We start from the raw sequence: 19,559 nt of genomic DNA on the forward strand, positions 1-19,559 counted from the left end.
GCGGAAAAGGACGAGACAAGAAGAGAAAAGACGACAAGAAACAGGAAAAATGAGACAAAAGGTATTACTGTAGAAATGAATTAAAAAAGCAGCAGAAGCTGAAGGGGAAAATAAAACCAGGAGAATGTGTGTTGAGAGAGAGAATAGGGCTGAATCTGTCAAAGATGAAAATGCCATTTCAGGCACCCAAAACCAGCAAAACCGCCGTGGTGGAGCATTAAGTAGAGCTGGGAAGCAGTAAGCGAGCAGGAAGGAGGATCGTGGCAGGAAAGCACAGCTGGGGAGCGGCTGTCCCGCAGCCCAGCCCAGCCCTGCGCCCGAGCGGGCCGCCACGGGCCCGGCCTCAGCGGCCACCCCTGGAGCAGAAAAGGTGACGGGGAAGCCAGCGCCTTCAGGCCGGCCTCGGGGCTCCGCCAGCGGCCCCACGGAGCTGCTCTGCCCGGTGCGCACAAGCCAGAGCTCCCGCGTCTCCCGCAGCACGGCGCCGCCCCGCACCTCGGCTCCCGCCCTCAGGCCGCTCGTCGCGTCTCAACCGCCCCCTTGCTCTCCCCAACCGCCCCACAGCGGGCTGCTCTTCGCCCTCCCACCTCCCACGGCGGTGCCGCCTCTCAGCCCTGGCAACCGCCCTGATGGCCGGCCTCAAAGCCACCCCCCCCCCYCCCCCCCGCCAAAACACCCCCAACCGCCGCCATTACCGGCTTCCTCGGCCGGTGGGGAGCGGCGCCGTTGCCATGGGGACAGGCCGCGACCGCGGGGCACCCTGGGAGTCGTAGTCGGTCCAGGCGGGGCGCGGCGCCGTTGCCATGGGGACAGGCCGCGGCCGCGGGGCACCCTGGGAGTCGTAGTCGGTCCCGGCCGGCGGGGCGCGGCGCCGTTGCCATGGGGACAGGCCGCGGCCGCGGGGCACCCTGGGAGTCGTAGTCGGCCCCGGCGGGGCGCGGCGCTGTTGCCATGGGGACAGGCCGCGGCCACGGGGCACCCTGGGAGTCGTAGTCGGCCCCGGCGCGGCGCGGGTTGCGCGGCTGAGCATCTTGTTGCATTTGTAACAACGAAACAGGACTTATCTTCCCCCTCCCCGCAAGTTTGTGTACCGCGCTGGGGCCGCCCCCAGTGCGGCTGCGCCACGGCCGAGAGGCGCCGGGTCCCGCCGCTTCTTGGTTTAACCGCCAGGTCTGTGCCGTGGCGGTGAGGCCTCGCGGTCCCCTCGCRGTCGTGGGGACCCTCGGGGTCACACACCAGCCACACGTCCCCGGGGGGAGCCAAGGCCGGATCCAGGAGGTGGGAAATGAGCGCTGCAGATGTGCAGAAAGCGTTTTCATACTTAAATAATAATTCCAAGAGGAAGAATCCCATAGAAATCCCATGTTCTGTTTTACAGGAAAATACTCAGTGRAAATGTATGATTTTATCTGACTTTTCTTTTTTTTTTTCTGGACCTGCTATTGCCTTGCAAAAGAAGAAATGGCAGATGGTGAGGCATAGTAAACTGTGCAAAGTATGCCTACTGCTGGCTTTGGTTTTCAGTGAGGTTTTTCAGGATCCCCGTTCAATACACTGAATATTGCATTTCCAGCTTCGTATAATACTTCAAATGACAAAAAGATTACTGTCCAGGTTAGCACTGCTGTTGCACATTCAGCCCTAGTCAATCTTGGAAGGCACTACATTCCAGTTTAAGTATTTTCAGGATTGGACACTGTGATGTTTAGTTTTAACATTTAATAGGTGTGTAAACACTTCACAGAGCCTAGGCCAATTTCAGTTCTGAYGTAGGTTCAGTTTTGCTGAAGTTTGTGGCATGTTGCTCACTTATAACAGAAATGAACTTGGCTCTTAACATTTCAAAGTCGTCTGATAACAGCTAACRTTTTAAGAATAGTTCTCATGCTCAAAGTGCTCCTTAAATATGTGCATGCAGGCACTGAATTGTGACCATCTCTGGGGCAAAAGGCAACAGCCAGATGGAAAAAGAGCATCCTTGATGTTTCAAAGGAATAGAATAATTTTTACCAAGAATTCTGGACTCCCTCATATACCATGTGCCCTGGGAATTTTCGCTGGTATGGCAGAAAGAGGGAGAAAATCCAATATTGGTTTTTGGACAGATGGAATCAGCCAAATCACCCTCCCTAGTAGTAGGAAACGTATTGACATATTTCAGAGAAGTGCCTGAGCTATGCAGTTTGGATCATGATCTGAGCTTTTGAAAGCTGCCTGTGTTTGTAACTGAGAATTATTTCAGTGGGATCTGTATTACCACTGCAGCTGCATGTTTGCTTACCCCCAAAACACTTTTTAAAGTAAAATTCATAGCTGCAACTCTGAAGCCACTTTGTTGTGGTCAGGATGTTGAGCCCTATTAGCTGTGAAAGTGTGAACATAACTTTGAATATTACCCTACAGCTTTTTGATCTCCCCCAAGCACTGAGTTCCCTCTTCTGTCTCCCCTCTCCCTTCTCCCTTCCCCCTCTCCCAAACATTTTCCAGTCCTGTCTCATTGGTGCACTACTCTACTTTGCCTTTTATGGGCTGCCATCCCGTCAATCTAATGCAATAAGGCCAGGGGCAGGTGCAAGTCCCTTACTAGGGATCCTCTTACAAACCAATCCTCTACTGGCCCCTGGTCCTGAAATACCTAAGAGCCAATGGAGTGGGGAAACCCAGGACCCTGGGGAGTGGAAGAGGGAGAGGGCAAAGCTGGCAGATAGCTGCTGGGGGGAATCATTTAGGATCTGGGTTAGTCCAGGCGCTCCTGCATGCCTGGATTCCTCTCTGGGCTCTGGTGACTTGTCGATAGCAGGCGTGTTCTCCTGATTCATTTTGATCGCTGTCAAGATGGTGATCAAAGTCTTTGTAGCCACATCCTCGGGGTCTACAGCGGTAGGTGTCTCATTTAACACGTGCCTCTTTCTGCTAGGATCGGTTTGGTAAATTAGCTGATGTCCAGAAGAAGAGCCTGAGTCTGATTGTGAGAAAAAAATACTGAATTTCTTCGAGTTTGTGTTGACCACCTTGTTCTTGAAAGCAACTCAGAATATAGAGAATTGCTCTTATTATTGGCTTGTTTGCATGACAGTTTTTACTACATGTATAATATTTGCATATAATATATGTCAATTAATAGATTATTATCTATTTGAAAAAGTGTATGCAATGTATGTTCACTAAAGAAGGAAAAAGTGAATATTGTATTTGCACAGAATAGGGTATGTTCTTTACACTAGAAGTTAATTTGTYTTTGAGAGAGACTTTAGAACACTGTTTCTGCCAAAGGGAAACTGTGTTTAAGAAAGATTCTGAAGCCAAAGTGAGTGAATAAAACTGCAGAAAAAATGTCTTCCCCACACCCTTCCCTTTCCCTAAGTTTTCATGTTTTTTCCCTTTCCCCCTTTTTTTAGGTGTCTCTTGAAAAGCTATACTGGTGATTTTTGTTTTTGATGTCTACTGCTGTAGTTGTCAGCATAGTAAATCAGCTGAAGGGAAGGGCATGTGAATGGTAGAGAGGCTGGAAATCTGTGGGAGGTGGGAGCCAAGAAAGGACTGTTTCCTTTTATATCCAGTTCCCACATGAGCTCAGATTGCAGCTTTCCTTTGGCAGTCACTCATTCCCAGTGACATGGCTAAACAAATTGGCTGGTGCTTGCACATAGCTGTAACTGCATCTCCATGTCCTTAAGAAGCTTCCAGAGTTGAAAAGCTGAAAAAGCACTCCCTGTTTATAGGGTCAGCACCTCTAGAAAGTGAACTGGAGGAGACGCACTGAAATTTGTACTGGAACACAGCTAAGAAAGTTTGTGGGTCTCTCTTCAGCTTTTTTTTTGCCAGCCTGTTTCTAAGCTTGAGACTCTAATATTGACATTTTACTTTTTTCTACAAGATGCATTATATGCAAGACAGAAAAATAAGAGGAGGAGACTGGAATCTGCAGGTTGGGTAATTTGTAATTTAGCAGTTACTGCTCAAATAGCTTTATAAATTACCACACATTGTGCATTGACAGTCTTATCTCCTGTTTGGTTACCAAAGAAGGCTCATACTTACCTCCTTTGCCAATCTTCTGTCTTCAGGGAAAAGTTGTGACCATGACTGAAATCACTCAGCAGACTTTCTATATGTGTATGTCATAGCCATCATTTTGGTCCTCTGTAGAGATTCATTTTGTGCAACAATGAATTTTGTGCAAGGCATGAATTGTTACCGTTCCAGCTACAGGACTTGAGCTATAGTTCAGCAAAGCACTTGTATGAGTGTTTTGATTAAACATTGACATTTAGGAGATCACTTACACAATTAAAACGAAGCATATCATATRTTTAGCACTATCTGAACCAAAAGCTTTCCTCGGCTCTATGCATTCCTCTTTCCTCGCTCCCAGCTAGCAGCTATCTCTTAACTCCTTTCTTCTTGGGCTGCAGTGAAGGGATGTATATGCTACACTGAATCCTGGGAAACATATAAGCTTTATCCAGTCATTTTCAGCTGTTAAACTTTCCTAATGCAGGTTACTACTGCTAAAAAAGATAACTAAGGCCAGTGAACTGTAATAGGTTTTAAGCTTATTAATRCCAATCTCTGCTATTTGTTGGCAGCCCACAAAAGCTGTCACTGAGATGCCAAGCACACACTGGAAGGAAGAGTATGGCATTTTTACACAGTAATATACTGCATTTCCTCCTTTCTTCTGTAATTTGTGTATGTTTAGCCTTTGCAGTTTCAGGGGGCAGTATGTGTTCAGGTTGCTGACACAAAATTGCAAGTTCAGAAAAAGAAATTATTCAGCTGGAGTAGTTTTCCAGGTTTACTGGCTAAAATGGATAGAAGGAATCCCTTCAATGAGTCTTGAATAAGTTTTGATATCTATAAAAGTCACTCATGCAAGGAGCCAGCACAAACCTAAATATATCACTAAAATCCTATTAAAAACTACTTTTGTATCTGCTTTGTACAGCTTTTCCTTGAGAAGAATGAATTTCATTCCTACAGAGCTTAAATGGAAGTCTAAATTGTCCTAGTAGCACTGATGCTGTCTCCAATGTGGCTGATCTCTATCAAATGCATATTGTTCTTTTTGAATTTCAAAATATGACAGGTCAGACCTGCTTTGGTGTAGATCATCAGAGTTTAATTGGTAAAATAAGAAAAGCATTTCTATTCTATGTATTATACAACCATACCAATAATTGCAACTGGTTATCACATTAGTAAATACTTTTCCAGAATGAATACAGTGAACCCAGTAACACTCCATTGCTTTGGATCAGATGCTTAAATGATGTAATTCAGTGTGTTTCTGGAGCAAAATCCACTGTCTGTATTTTGCCCTCAACAATTCAGAAATTTATTTTAAATTGTTTTAGTGTCCTTCTACTCCAAACATGTAGTTGGTATTGAACTATTAATTAAGGCAATTAGAAGTGGAGAAACTTACAGAATAAAAATATACTGAATGGTTGTCTTGAAACAAGCAGTAAAACTTAAGRTATTTTTGGAAATAGCCATAGAAATGTTTATAAGTGGGTAATATCTTACAAGGTTCTAGTGTACCATAAATCACGAGAGAATGGATGTTCATGTCTTCTGCAGAGGAAGTTTTCCAAAGGCTTGAAAACTGCTGCTCRTGGTTAGGTCACCTCTAAAGTCTTATTCCCAGGGTTTTTGCAGACATTTTATGAACTTGTCTGCTTCTGAATCTGTAGATGTCAGTTTTAATATCCCCCATTACTTCAAAAAGACTGAGCAAAACATAGACTATCTATATTATCTCCTCTGAAATACAGGGTAGAGGTTTGACATCTGTGATTATGAATCTRGCCATAAGCAAACCTAAACTCAATTTTGAAATCAAGAAAGAGGGTAACACCTCATAGTGTACACAGCCAAAACAGAAGTTACAGTGTAATAAATAAGAATAATTCCCTGTTAAAACTCCGTTGGGATAACGTTGTCTGTGCAGTGTTAGAGCTGAGAGCTGCAGCGACTCCGCCTGCCAACACTAACGCTCCCACTGCTGTAAATTGTTGACTAGACATCTGCTTCTGACATAGGCAAGCGGTCAAAGGGTGTGCTCTGGATGGCAAGGATATAGATGAAAATATTAATTCTACATCAGGTGAAGCTAATATTAGCTCTTACATTTCAGATAATATTTATTTAAAATAAAACTGGCTTTGTTTAATTTAAAGGACATGGTAGCAGCTAGGCATGGTGGAACTTAAGCTTTGTTAAAAGGGAAAATGGCATGGATGAAATAATATCCTGATCAGTACCACTTTCCAGGGAATCTATGCCCAAGTAATCTGAATTCCTCCCATGCCAACAGACACACATTAGGGCACAAACAAGCTTCTGCAATCCTCATCCATTCTGGGAAAGTCTTTGCATGTCCTCTGTGTTGTTACGTCCTGGAAGATTTCCTTCTCTGAACACTGATTGCTGGAGGGATTCTTTTGCTTACCCAGTGCCAGCCATAGCGGAGATTTGCTTTATGGTTTTGTCCTTAGTGCATGTCCCACGTACCAAAATCTTTTGCTCTGCCTGAACCCTGGTATTGTAAGCTTTAAGACATCATACATCTTTTGCCTGTTTTATTGTGCTTACCATTATGAGAAAGATCTTGCACTCATATATTGCCTTATCCAGGCATAATTGCATGTAACATTCAGTATAAAAGAAATAGTAGTTAGGATTTAGCCAGAACTTCACAATGTATAATGGTTTTCCTAGGTGTATGTTTGCACTCCACGCTTCAGAACAACATAGAGATAGTGGACATAGTTCTAAACTAAATAGCTTTTTGTGTCAAAAGCAATCTAATTGCAACAACAGGGACTTTGCATGGACTTATTTACCAAAACTAAAAATTTCTGGTAATCAAAACTAGCTTGTTTAGAATTAACCTTGGTAACTCTACTATTAGCCTTAGTGTGCACCACCCAAAAGAGTGTTGATTTTCTGAAAGCATTGTACAGACATAGCCCTGGGTAAATAGTCCTTTCATCTGATCTAATACACCCATTATCATGTCCAACATGTGAAGAAAACAGATGTCTTTTATGTGGAGCAAGAACTTCGGAGATGCTAGCATGTTGCCACAGGAGAATCCTATTTACAATCCTCACTTAACTGCAAGCTAAGAATGATCAGGAAACTCAGTTTAGAGAAAGTAAAGGTCCCAGGGGCAAGAGCTTCCATTTTGTTATCTACAGGGTAATACTCAGCAGTGTGAAGGTCCTGGGTGCAGCATTTAAATACTACTGCAATGTAGATAATTCGTAGTAAGGATATGGTAGAGAGGAAAGAAAAGCTCTTTTTTTTCATGTTCTATTCATCAACATGACATAAACTGTTGCAATTCTTATAAACTGGTTCAAGCATGATTGTTACTATTAACTGTTCAGAAAAAGTTGTACTAAAAATGTTTGGGACAAGTCAGGAATCTCTACAGTTCTCATTTAATATCTAAAAAAAAAAGAGAACTTTTTCTGTAAAGTTAACATCTAGCAACATCTAGTAATCCTTAACCTTTAATTAAACTCCCAGAAAAGCACAAGGTGGCCTTTAAATTATGAGATATTAAAAAAGTACGTTTAGGGCTCTCTCTGTTTGTTGCTTGATTTCTGAACCACTTCTCTTTCTGTTCACTTRTTTTAAACATAAGCTAAGATTCTGACCTAGTCAAATCACTTAAAAAAATTAAGTAAGTAGAATAACAGGGATTAGGAAACTCACTGTAGAACCCTGAGATTTAACAAGAGTGATTATATATTAAAGGCCCTCTCTCCCTGCTACTCCAACAAAATTCATACATATCAGCAGAGATTAAAGATTTTAGAGGAGAAATGTGGTAAGGAGGAAGAATTAATATTAAGTGTCCAAGTGACATTTAGGAGAGTAATCCCCAACCTTTCCAGTCTGTGGTCCTTTGAAAAATTGCCAAGGGAGATGCCCCGTTGTGAGTCTCAAATATAAGCCTTTCACTAGTAGCCTTAAAAGTAATCTCCTGAGGTCCACTGGCCACCACATAATCTACTGACCTACTGAGGAAAAAGCATGTATCTAGCTTTAATTCTCGTCATTCTAGTTGCAACCATAAGCAAGGGAACACAGAACCTGTAGCTCCGTTTTCATTACCTGCCTGTAGGACGTTTAGGGCACTAGCTATTCCAGGAGCCATGTCTTCTTCGATGGCTGTGTCCAAAGAGAAAAGCTRATGCTGAAATAGCACCTGTCAGCATTTGAATACACTGGCTTTCAGAGCATTTGGTGAAACTCATAGCACTGTTGCAGGCAGTTTTTACTAAGTATTTATACAAACATTATCCTGCCACTTCCTCTGATGAAGTGCTCTGATRCACTCCTCATGCAATCCTTTCTGCTGTCTGAATGTGTTCTCTAAATAATCATGTAGCTAAACAGCCATTAAAAAAATTACCTCTGTTTAAAATGTGAAAATAAAAATAAAAATCACCTTTGAGAACGGTCAACTGCATGTTCAACTGTGTGGCTTGTGAACACTTTGGATTAGTATTTCTATCCAAAGTGCTATCTTAAAAATGTACATTATTTTCTGGATGTTGATTTTTTTAACAAGCAAATGCAGCTGTGTAGCTTTTCAGCCTTTCAGGCTTAGTAAATTATAGAAATACATAATCCATGTGTTATATTTCTTGTCTTATTTCCTGTCTCCATTCTGATGTTCAGATGTCTGATTTGTGGAAGACCTGTCTTCTAGTCATATGATGGCTCATATGCAAAAATTACCTTGGTGCTCTCATTCCAGTTACCATTTATATATGACATTAAATTGCTGCATAGTATGGCACAACTTTGAGGAAAGGAAAGTCACATCTGCTAGACAGTAATTTAGTTGGGTGTGACCAGCAGAGCAGTGTGACAAAATTTGTACTCTTCAGCATAAACAGTGCTTGCTTCTAATGCTGCAGTCCTTGCAGAGCTAAAGTTTGGCCTAGCAGCTCTTAGAATAGACATATAAAAACGGAGAATTTATTTAAATGTTGCTTAGAAGGAGCATCCCTTTAGTGAAGAGATACAATGAGAATTATAGCTTCAAGATAAGGTGATAAACTATAGGCTTGGTGCCTGGATTCTGAGTGTATACAGTACTAGCATCAAAGGTAAAGTGGCCATGAATTTTAGCTGCCAGAAAAGCTCATGGAAAACTAACTGTTCTATGCAATGAGCAGGATAAGTGACAATGCTACATATTGGGAAGAATATACATCCTCAGACCTATGCTGACTTCAGGCAGGATCAGCTTAGGTATCTGTACCTAACTCAAAGCTCAAACTCAAAGCTGCAAACAGAGTAGAGAGGTTCTTGCTGAGCTTCTTTTCTTAGGGAAGATGGAGGTACCRTTGCTTCCTGGGAGGAAAGAAGAAAGCAAGGGAAGGAGGGGATAAACTGTAATGGCAGTGGTCTGGTGCTGAAAGGCAGTGCCGAGTCTCAGCTTCAAAAAGTTTGAGGGATCCAGCTTGACATACCTGCATTGGTTCCGTTCGAAATAGTCATTCCTTTTAGAAAACTTTTTTCTTTTTTTTTTATGTTAAAGAAGCAGTTTTGGTTTTTGTTTTTCCTAAACAGATCAAAAAGAAACAGCAAGAAGTAGTGGGCTTTTTAGAGGCCAACAAGATTGACTTTCAGCAAATGGACATAGCAGGTGATGAGGACAACAGGAAATGGATGAGAGAGAACGTYCCAGGTGAAAAAAAGCCTCAAAATGGAATCCCTCTCCCTCCACAGATCTTCAATGAGGAGCGGTACTGTGGGGTAAGAAGCTGTCTGAAAACAAATAAGTTTAAAGACTGTTCTTTTATAGCAAGTGCCTCTTTTCCATTAGTAGGAAGTGTCCTCAACCTCCTTAAGACAATTGGAGATTTACTGTGAAAGAAAATTCTTAGAAAGTGTTTCTTAGGCACAGAAAGGAAATGAAACACAAAATTATCCCCCTTTTTTAGCAGAAGAATACACATGGAGGGAAAACTGACTGGAGAAACTCTGCTTAAGAGCTTGCATGGATAATCCCCTTGCAGATCCAGAGCCTGTGTCCTCACTACAAGGCATGGAGTATTTAGTTTGCTGCCTTTGAGGAGCTCCCTCTTTTGTATCTCACGTTCTCCTACCTCCTGCCGTGTAGCTCGCTCACAGCTTAGCCTGCTCTTGACCCTCTGCCTACACCCTCACTTGAGTTCCTGAAGACCAAAGACAATRTTGTCTAAGTGATACTGTGGCTTCTTCTCACAGTATCACAGGATAACAAAGCGTAGAGTCTGAAATCAGCTCAACTGCACTTGTAGTTTTATGTGCTCTGTGATTTGACAATACCAAGCTACTAAAGACTAGCGGGAGGGTTGTGGCAAGGTTGATCTGCTCTCTCCAGCTGGATTGTGCTTCCTTTCCTGAACTTTCAGTTAATTTTGCATGGTGTGTGTTGATCTCTCTGTTTGTTTCACACAGAGTCCTCTGGGCTGCTAGGAAGTCGAGTGGATGTCTGAGGCAACAGGGACCATGAGTAGGCATTTTCCTTTTACATTGTGTTACAAATATAAATAAATAGTAGATACAATTGACTAGAATAGTTCCAGTGTATGGCTTTTGAATTACTGAAACTGTGTTGCTTATTCAATCCAGCTTCCTAACAGAAATTTTAAACTCCATCAGGTGCTTTTATATTTACACATAGAGGCTGGTAACAGGCACATTATCTTTCTGCAGAGATTTTGTACAAATCAGTGGAAGATAACACTGTAACAACACAAATATTAGGATCAAGAATGAAAAGAGATCTCTGAGGTAATTTTCTGCTCAGAGTCTGAATGGAAATACAAACTGGAAAGTACTCTGATATGATCTTTGAAATGAACTTGTAAAGTACTCAGAAATGTGTATCACACAGTGTGTCCAGTTATGTTACTCCACAAATCCAGTGTGAACTCTTGCACAGATTGTTTTGGGAGAGAAGGGATTTACATGCTACTAGGTTTTCAGAATTAACTTCAGTGTTCTGAGAGCAAAAGTAACTAGTACATGAGTAATAGTAAAAATGTTTTCTCATTTTCTCATGTGAATCTTAAAAGAGAAATTGGCAAGTTAGAGTTCATACGCATTTTACTTTTTACTGTTCCAGATCAGATGTTATCACTTGATATATCTTGTTTTAGACTTCCTGGCAATCAATGTGGCAATAAGTATTTCTGAGATTCCCTGGAGAGGTTATCTAGTGAATTAAAGAGCAGCTGCCTTACAAAGCATTGTAGCTGGTCTGCCTTGCCAATAAATGATGAATATACTGTGTTTACTCAATGTGKGAAACTATTTCAGGAAGTCAAATAATCTCCATGTTAATACAAATTTATATTAAAAAAGTATCATTTGCAAAGACACCTCAGTGTGGAAGGGAGTTGAGAAAGCTGTTTTAGCTACTGATTTAAAAAGTAAATCGAATTTGAAATTAGCCTGAAAGTCTCTGGAATTCTAATGTGCCCAGCTCTCAAAGCTCTTATCTAAGGATCCCAGTGGGTGCATAACAAAAATTAATTTTTAGCATGAGGCTTGTCATCTCAGAACACTCTCCAAATAAATGAGGTAAGGAGATACATATCAATATATGATCTTTACCCTTCTCCCTGAGATACTGGTGCCATGAGGGAGTTGCAGAATGAATGTGAAGTGGGATTGTGTGGGCTCATTGAGAACATGGCCACTTGCTGGCCAACCGGTGCAAAATTCCTTGGAGGGATGTGGAATCTTCCACAGAATGTCTGTGGTATAAATCTGGGGATCTGCATTCTACTTCCTTGCATAACCTACATAGGTACAACAGACCAGTCACTCTGAAAAACAGGACTGTTTAAACGTTGTTTCAGGTTTACATGATATATATTAACTCTTCCCCTGTGTCCCATTTCTGTTGCCTTCAGCCACATTAGAAAAATAGAAAAGATTTTCCTGAGTCGTGGATTTCAGTCCTGTATCCTGAGGTCATGAAAGTCCCATTAAAATGTGTTACTCTTGGTAGTATATTCTTCAAGGGTCTCATTCTCTTGGCAGCTAGAAACCTCCTTAGACTTTCCAGCCTGGATATAACCAGTTTTTACCTGTTTCCTTGTATGACAAAATTGCCCTTTAGCTTAAACAGCTCTAGCCCAATGTGTTTATAGATGGGAATCATATCTTCTTTTGATCTTCCCTTTGCTATGCCAAACAAGTCAAGCCCCTTATGCCTTTTTTTCTATGACACATTTTCTTTTTCTCATTTTCCTTCCTACCAAATCCTTTCTTTCCTTATTCCCAAGTAGTCCTTTGTTTTTAGATTAGGACTTGCTATGTTTCATTTCTGCCCATTCTCTTTTCTGAGATCTCTCCTTCTTTCTCTCACCTCACTTCCCATTGATCCTCTTATATGTTCAGTTCCCATTCACACATGCGCATGTATATACACAGTAGCAGTGTGCTGACCTGGGAGCAGGTGGGAAGGTGAAAATGAAGGATAAAAGATTTCCTTCCTATTCTTAAGGAAGAGATACATGACAACCTTCAAGAATTTCAGCAAAGAGGAATTCATTATGATATGAATTCAATATTGACCCTGCTTTGAGTAGGAGTTTGGACAAGATGGCCTTCTGAAGTCTCTTCCCACCTGAATTATCTTTTGGTTCTATGATTTTGTAAAATAAGTTCTGCTCCGTGCCCACTGGGGATGGAACAAGATGCAATGGGTGTAAAATGCAGCAAAGGAGGTTTAGGTCAGACATCAGAAAAAAAATCTATTCTAATGAGAAAAATAACAAAGCATTGGAACAGTTTGTTAGGGAGATTGTTTCCTTATGTCGTTAAAGGTCCTTACCAACGGACTGGAAAAATGTCAGTCAGGAATGTCATTCCTCGCTTGTAAAAGTGGTCCTTTGAGATGGTCCTCAGTCCTCTCTTCTCCACTTTAGTGCAAGTTTGTGGGGGAAGGATACTGTGCAAAGAAACTTACTTTTTTTTTTTTGTGCTGGAATAGATTGACATAATGAGCAGGTAAGTTGCAACAGCCTTGTTGAAAATCATCTTTTCTGCTGATATGTAGAAGCATATGCATCGCCTGGCTGACACTGAARAGCTGCTTTGCTTATTGCCTGGTGCTGTAAAATGAGAGTTTCTTATGGATGCATTTATGAAAATACTCCAACCGTCAGCTGCTTTTCCATAGTTTTTCCAGAGAAGCTTAAAGTTGTTTTATAAATAGTATGATTCTTATTTTTCTTTTGGATCTTTGGTATTGTCACTTGTAGGCACAGATTAGAAATGGAATCATTCTTTATGCCTGGCTAACCTACTGGTTTCAAGTATCTACTCTAATCCATCAATGTTGACAATTATGTTCTTACTTGATTTTTTTCTTAACCTTGTTCTTTGCTCACGTCTAGACAGAAATCTGTGTCACTTCCTAAATTCTGGGAACTGAAATCTATAGAGTAAGCTAGCCATGTACATCTTATTTTAAAGAATCTCTGAATTATTAAATGAAATCTTTACCTGATGCCTTGTGTAACTGTTGAAATCCCATATACAGAAATCACAGGGACCTCTGGAGGTCTCTAGGCTAATCTTCTGCTTAAAGCAGGGCTAACTTTAAAGTGAGATGAAGATGCTTGGGGCTTTGGCCAGGCATCTTCTGAAAATCTCCAAGGATGGCATTTCAACAGCCTCTCTGTTCCATCTGATCTGGTGCTGCACTACTCATGTTGTGAAGAATTTTTTCTTAATGTCTAATTGGAATTTACAGTCTAGCATTTCCCCAATGGTCATACAAAGGAAGATACATAGACTATATATGTATATAGGCACTAGTATCATAAAGAAAAACTCCTGGGGATATTTTTGCAAATATTTTTGCTACATTTTTCATAGACTAGTTCCCAAGACAAATGACAGCACTACCCTCTGCATTTAGTGTTTCTGTCTTCTCATATAAGTRCAATATTATTGCTTACCAGAAATATATTGTTATTCCTCTTTTTTCTTATTGCCTGTCCTGGAACTCTTTTCAATGAACTTCAGTGGTTCAGTACATGGAGATTTGAGTAAGTCATCATAAGGAAAGCAAGAGTGCACATCCACAATGCATACTATTCCATGGTCACTGTAAACATGCTTTTACCCCTTGTAAATGATAAAGTCACTTGCCTTAGTGGAAGTAGGGTAAATGACCTTTTATTTATTGTGATATCACACATTTACTGCAGGATATCAGTGTGCACTATCTGTTGCCAAGAAGTACCYGATGAACTGGAAGCTTACATCCAAGCTTATCCTTTGAAAAGAAGTTCATCTGCTCATTCACATCTCTTGCTTGTGACCTCAGGTTTGGTTATCTGCATGGCTATGTGCCTCTAAAGATTTTTGGAGCAACTTGCAGTCTGTTGCAAGACATATAAAATATTAAGCCCAGTTCTTAGCCCTTCATCGTTATGATTCTGTTCTTGTTTCCCAGTACTGATGGGCTCTCCCACAATTTACTTAGTCTGTTATATGAGTAGGCAGTGTGCAGGAGGACACAAGGGTTCTCTGTGCCTCTGTGGCCTGTCAGAGGCCCAGGTCAAATTCCAGACCTTGCCTTTCAGGTTGCAGAAAACCTTCATGCTCTTGTTTGCTGTAGTCCTCCAGAATTTATTGGTTAAACTTCAGATGCTGGCTTTCATAAATACTGAGGGTTAGATAAACCGGAAAACCCCATAGTGAAATGAAAGAAGCAAACAGATGGTTTCCAGAGTGGCTGAAGCATCAGGAAATGTTCTGCCTGTTCAGGCCAAAGTGTGTGCTAGGGCTTCCCCTAGCCAGGGCAGCCCCCAGCTCCTGTAACTAAGTCTATGTTCTATGAAAACCAATCTGTCCCATAGGTAAATCTATTAAGCTATGTATGCCCCTTCCAGACTGGACTGAAAAGCCATTGATTACAGCCTTGTTGATATTAAGGTGGCTTCTGAACCATCCACTGCAGGCTGTTCTAGGATTACCATTCTCCAACCATTTACTCTTTGGAAATGCTAAAACTGCCCAATAAACAGCTCAAGTCCTAGCTCAGCTTTATAAACAAGTCTCAGCAATGGTTTAGCACCTTGTTACTTACAGGATTCTATTTTTGGAGTTATCTGGACTGAGGGGAAGGTTGATAAAGCTGTCAAAGCAGTAGTCTAGAATTCAGCAGGCCTGCATTCCTTTCCTGTCCTGTGCAGAGCTGCTGTGTGATCCTGGGATAGTCACTTACTACCAGAATTTCTGCTGACTTCTTAAATACATGGTGATTTTCACCTGAGTAAGATACGGATCGTAAACTCCCCAGCAACAAACTAGCAATAGCAGAGCTTCCCTATTTGATAGGAAAGTTGAAAGGATGAACACAGTAAACACTGTGCAAGCTCTAGATATTAGCATGGGAGTCATTCATCCCATCTTTTCAGTTATTTTAGCACTGAAGAGAAAATGGGCATTTATAACATGTGATTTATAACTTCAGTTCACATATGCACAAGACGTTTTTCCCTCATGTCGGAGGGAACGACACAGTCCTTCGTTAAGTTTGTCTGAAATGATATTGCATTTTCTAACTAGAGTGCCTTCCTCTAAAGTAGTTTCCTCATTGTCATTTCACTTGTGCTATTATACTGATCATTGTCTTTTTTTTGCCATAAAGCTGCCCAGGGTTTTCAGGGCCTAATCTGGGTTCTTACTCAAAGCAAGGTTTGTTACAATATTTAAGTGGACATCTTAGCTTTGATGTATACAGCATATTAAAATGAGATGCTTAATTTTCTATGATTCTAACATAGGTGTGATATAATTAAAGTGTAACTCTCTGGAGATATTTGCCTATTTATTCATTTTGCCAGCCAGCATGAAASTCATTTTACCTGAATATTCTTTCTGGAGCTTAGGTAATGCAAGCACTTGTACAAATGCATAGTCATTTTCATCAGTGTAAGAAAGATTTGCCAGAACTAGTTTTTCCTTCATGTGTTTTTTGCTTGATTTTTGTTACTGATTGTCTGTTGTATGTTTGTTCCTTTTTTAGGACTTCGAATCCTTTTTTTCTGCTAAAGAAGAAAATATTGTTTATTCATTCCTGGGTCTTGCTCCTCCTCCAGGCACAGAGGTATGCACTGCTATTCTTCCATGGGGGCTATTTATTTGATTTTAATAGAAGATGAAGGTAAGCACTGACTCAGCAGGTCAAATAAGAGACAGTGCCAAGTACTACATTAGATGCTATCACAGCAAAGTGCTCATAAAGAAACAAAACAATGGCTGGTTTAGTACAAGGAAGGATTTCTCTCTTCCCTTCTTTCATCACAGGCTTGTTACCATGTGTCTATCTGAGGATTTTATTATTGAACATAAAGCAGTATTTTTTCATGTTCAGCTTTAAAAGGATGCAGAACTTCCTAATGAATTTCATAGGCTATCTAAGGCTATATACAGGAGACATTCACTTCTTGGCTACATCAAATCTTGAGCAAATAGAGTTTATATTGGCTGCCAACAGAGGGATGCTTGACCTAGTCCAGCCTGAGTATCTGAGCATGCCCACTATATGGACACACACACACACACACACACACATATATATATATGTATATGCCCATATGGTTTGGGCAACTATATGCCCAGACTGTTCTGGGGTTCATACTCTTTGCCTTGAGGAGATAAATTAAGGTCTTACCAAAGACTTCATGAAATTCCTGTGGCTAGTCTACCCATTCTTCTCTATCCACTGTATTTTGACAATGTTCTAACATATTTCTAGCAAAAGAAATAGATGTTTCTTTTTTGGATTTCTCCTTTACTGAAAGCAATGTATTTTTTCTTTAACACAGTTGTTTTTTTAACTTAGAAGCTTTATAACTCTTATCCTGAGATCATGTTRGATCATAATCAAATGTTTCCATCTTTAACACGGGTGATTCAACCAACAAAATGAAAAAAGAGGGTGATGAGTCAGACTGATAGCAAAGAACTCTGCTGTATTGTGTGGCACTAATGAACTGCCCAGGAACATGAGATCTGCTTTCTAGTCTTAACTCTGCCACCAACTGTTCAGCAACTTAGAGTAAACACTATGGTAAAACATCACTGTAAATGCCTCTGTTTTTCCTCTTCTGTAAAAGCAGAGGGAAAAATGAGCAAATGAGCCTTTGCTAAGTGCCCTGAGATCTGCTGATGCAGAGATACCAGGGTAGAGCCACTATTGCTATAAATGCTATCTTTGACACCCTGTCCCTGTGTGATATGGAGCGAATGATTTAAACTTTCTGCTTTAGCTGTCCTATCTCCCACCAAGGGAAATAAAAATTACTTGCTTGCCTCACAAGGGTCTTGTGAGGATTCATTTAATTAACATCCACAAAGCCATGAAAGGCTTAAAGGACCTACAAGTACTGCATATTATCGTCATTATAAAAGATATGTGGAGAATCAGAGAGATAAAGAAAATTGCATTTTCCACCTTTTCACTTCATATATTATCTGCTCCTTCATGCAAGGTTCTATTAGATAGTGTGTCTGTGAGGCAAAGTAGCAATTTTTTAGAATTCAGTCATTCCACCTGACAGAAGAAGCTATTACAGTTTCTAGCTTGTGACAACTTTGTAAATGTTGAAAACAATAATTTCAGAGCAATCTGCCAGGCAGATAACTTTCAGTGCTATTGGTAGCACACAAGAATGGTTTACGCTGATAATTGCTGCATTGGTGGTGTTGGGGATTGTTTCAGTCCAGAAAATAGATTAAATAAGAGTGCTTTTAAAGAATATGTGTAAAGAGTGGAAGTATATTTACATCCTGCCCATTACAGAATCTGTCCCTGAATTTGAGAGAGAAATATTAAGTGTTTTAGTATTTATTGCAGAGGTGTTTCTCAGCATCTTGACTGCATACCAGTCTGTCTGGCTGTGCTTTGTCATACAAGTGACCTTGCTGCGGTGCTGCTGTTTTCTGTTGATTAGGCTGTCAATTCAACCTTAGCATGAATTACAAAGGGTGGTTCGTGACATTGCCAGCAGCATGGATCTGGGAAAGTATGTCAGGTGTGAAAGAGATGCTGATGATGACAGATATGACAGAATTTCCTACTAATCCCTTCTTAATTTTTTTTTCCCTGGAATATGGTGATAATTTACAAAAGAAGCAAACTATAAAGTATGAAAAAAACAAGTCAGTAAGCCTTTGCCTTATAGGTGTTTTTGCTCCTTGGGGCATTACAAAGACTAATATGAAGCTGGTATACTTTTTATACTGACCGTCCCATCAGAAGATTCTGTTCCCTTTTCCATCCATCTTTCAACTCTTACTGTGCCAGCAGTAGGTACACTCTTCAATGATCATGATGCTATTTCATTGCACAGCCTACAAGGGTCCTGATCCAGCACTGTTTTCAGACTGTTTCCCAGAGCARGCAGAGGAACCTTTTGCTACCCCTTCAACAGATTCTAACTTCCTAACAAAATAGTTGCAGAATTAAATTCATTGACACATCAGCCTGTTGAGTGCACAATACATGTTTCATTTTTGCAGATTCTCATTTTTGTAGCCTTGACTTCTCTCTGGCATAGATGGCCATACTGCCAGGTATGTGGAGCTCTGATGGCTCCCCAGGAGTTGTAATGTGCAAGTACAAGCTAAGCAGTAAATCTGTTTTGTGCAAGCTAAGCAGTATGTCTGATTTGTTTGGGACACATTGCCTCCAAGGTGCAGACTGACTGTAAGACACACACAAAGAAGCTCTGAGTACCCACAAATATAAAGGAGATCCTTGTCAGATATGCAGCGTACATGCAAATTAGTCTGTGTGCACAGTATCCTCTTACTTAGAAAAAAGCTTTGATTGTTTCAGTAGGAACCAGCAAATCAACATCAAAGTTAATCAGGCTGGCTGGAAAACAGGCTGGGGGCARCTCCCTAAGTAGGCATTTTTCCTGACCGTCAGCCTTACTGTGACCTAGGCTAAGGTACGGACTGTAATACAAATAATGAGTTACTGTRTTGATTACTGTTTTCCCAATCCCAATCCAGTAAAGTATTTAGATGCATGAGTGGCATATGAAAAGTGYTGTAGGTCTTGTGAAAGGGCTTAAGTTCCGAATGCTGAGTACTTGCTTAGGTAACTGTGGGAATCAGGCAAAGTTCTTCACACTTTTCTTCCTACATACCAAATACTTTATTATTATTATTATTATTATCAGGGTGCTTTTTGACCATAAAAATTAGTGACACTGTAGGAAATCAATACAATATTTTTGGTATTTCAGGGAGAATCAATTAGCTCACCCCCTCATCTCTCTCCTGTAGCTTCCCTATCACACTAGTTATCACATTTCCCTCAGCATCATTTACTAGCGATGAGTACCACAGTTTTATACCCCCAAGAGGACCAGCAGGCGTAGTATTTGTGTTAATAAGTTCTTTATTCTATTAATATGGAACACCCTCTCACTTGAAGGAATACCTGATCTTAAATATTTCTATTTAATTCTAAATAAACAACAAGTTTCATGTCAGACTGG

At 40.8% G+C, this 19,559-nt stretch overlaps 1 protein-coding gene across 3 annotated transcripts in view; it reads left to right on the forward strand.

Moving 5' to 3' along the window:
• The first annotated feature begins 2,661 nt into the window (after positions 1–2,661).
• Positions 2,662–19,559, forward strand: part of SH3BGR (SH3 domain binding glutamate rich protein) — a 31,366-nt gene continuing 14,468 nt past the window's right edge. For 2 of the 3 annotated variants that reach the window (XR_014895851.1, XM_085305109.1), the window contains exons 1-3: positions 2,662–2,880; positions 9,601–9,786; positions 16,073–16,153. Coding sequence is in view for 2 of the 3 variants with exons in the window: in XM_085305109.1 (XP_085161235.1) it covers positions 2,836–2,880; positions 9,601–9,786; positions 16,073–16,153 (312 nt within the window). In the remaining variant the exon portion in view is untranslated. The remainder of the gene's footprint in view (positions 2,881–9,600; positions 9,787–16,072; positions 16,154–19,559) is intronic. The other variant, XM_085305093.1, reaches the window with a different exon arrangement.

Source organism: Rhea americana, unplaced genomic scaffold (genome assembly GCF_003343005.1).
Source record: "Rhea americana isolate MKP2758 unplaced genomic scaffold, rheAme1 scaffold_101, whole genome shotgun sequence".
Classification (NCBI taxonomy): Eukaryota; Metazoa; Chordata; class Aves; order Rheiformes; family Rheidae; genus Rhea; species Rhea americana.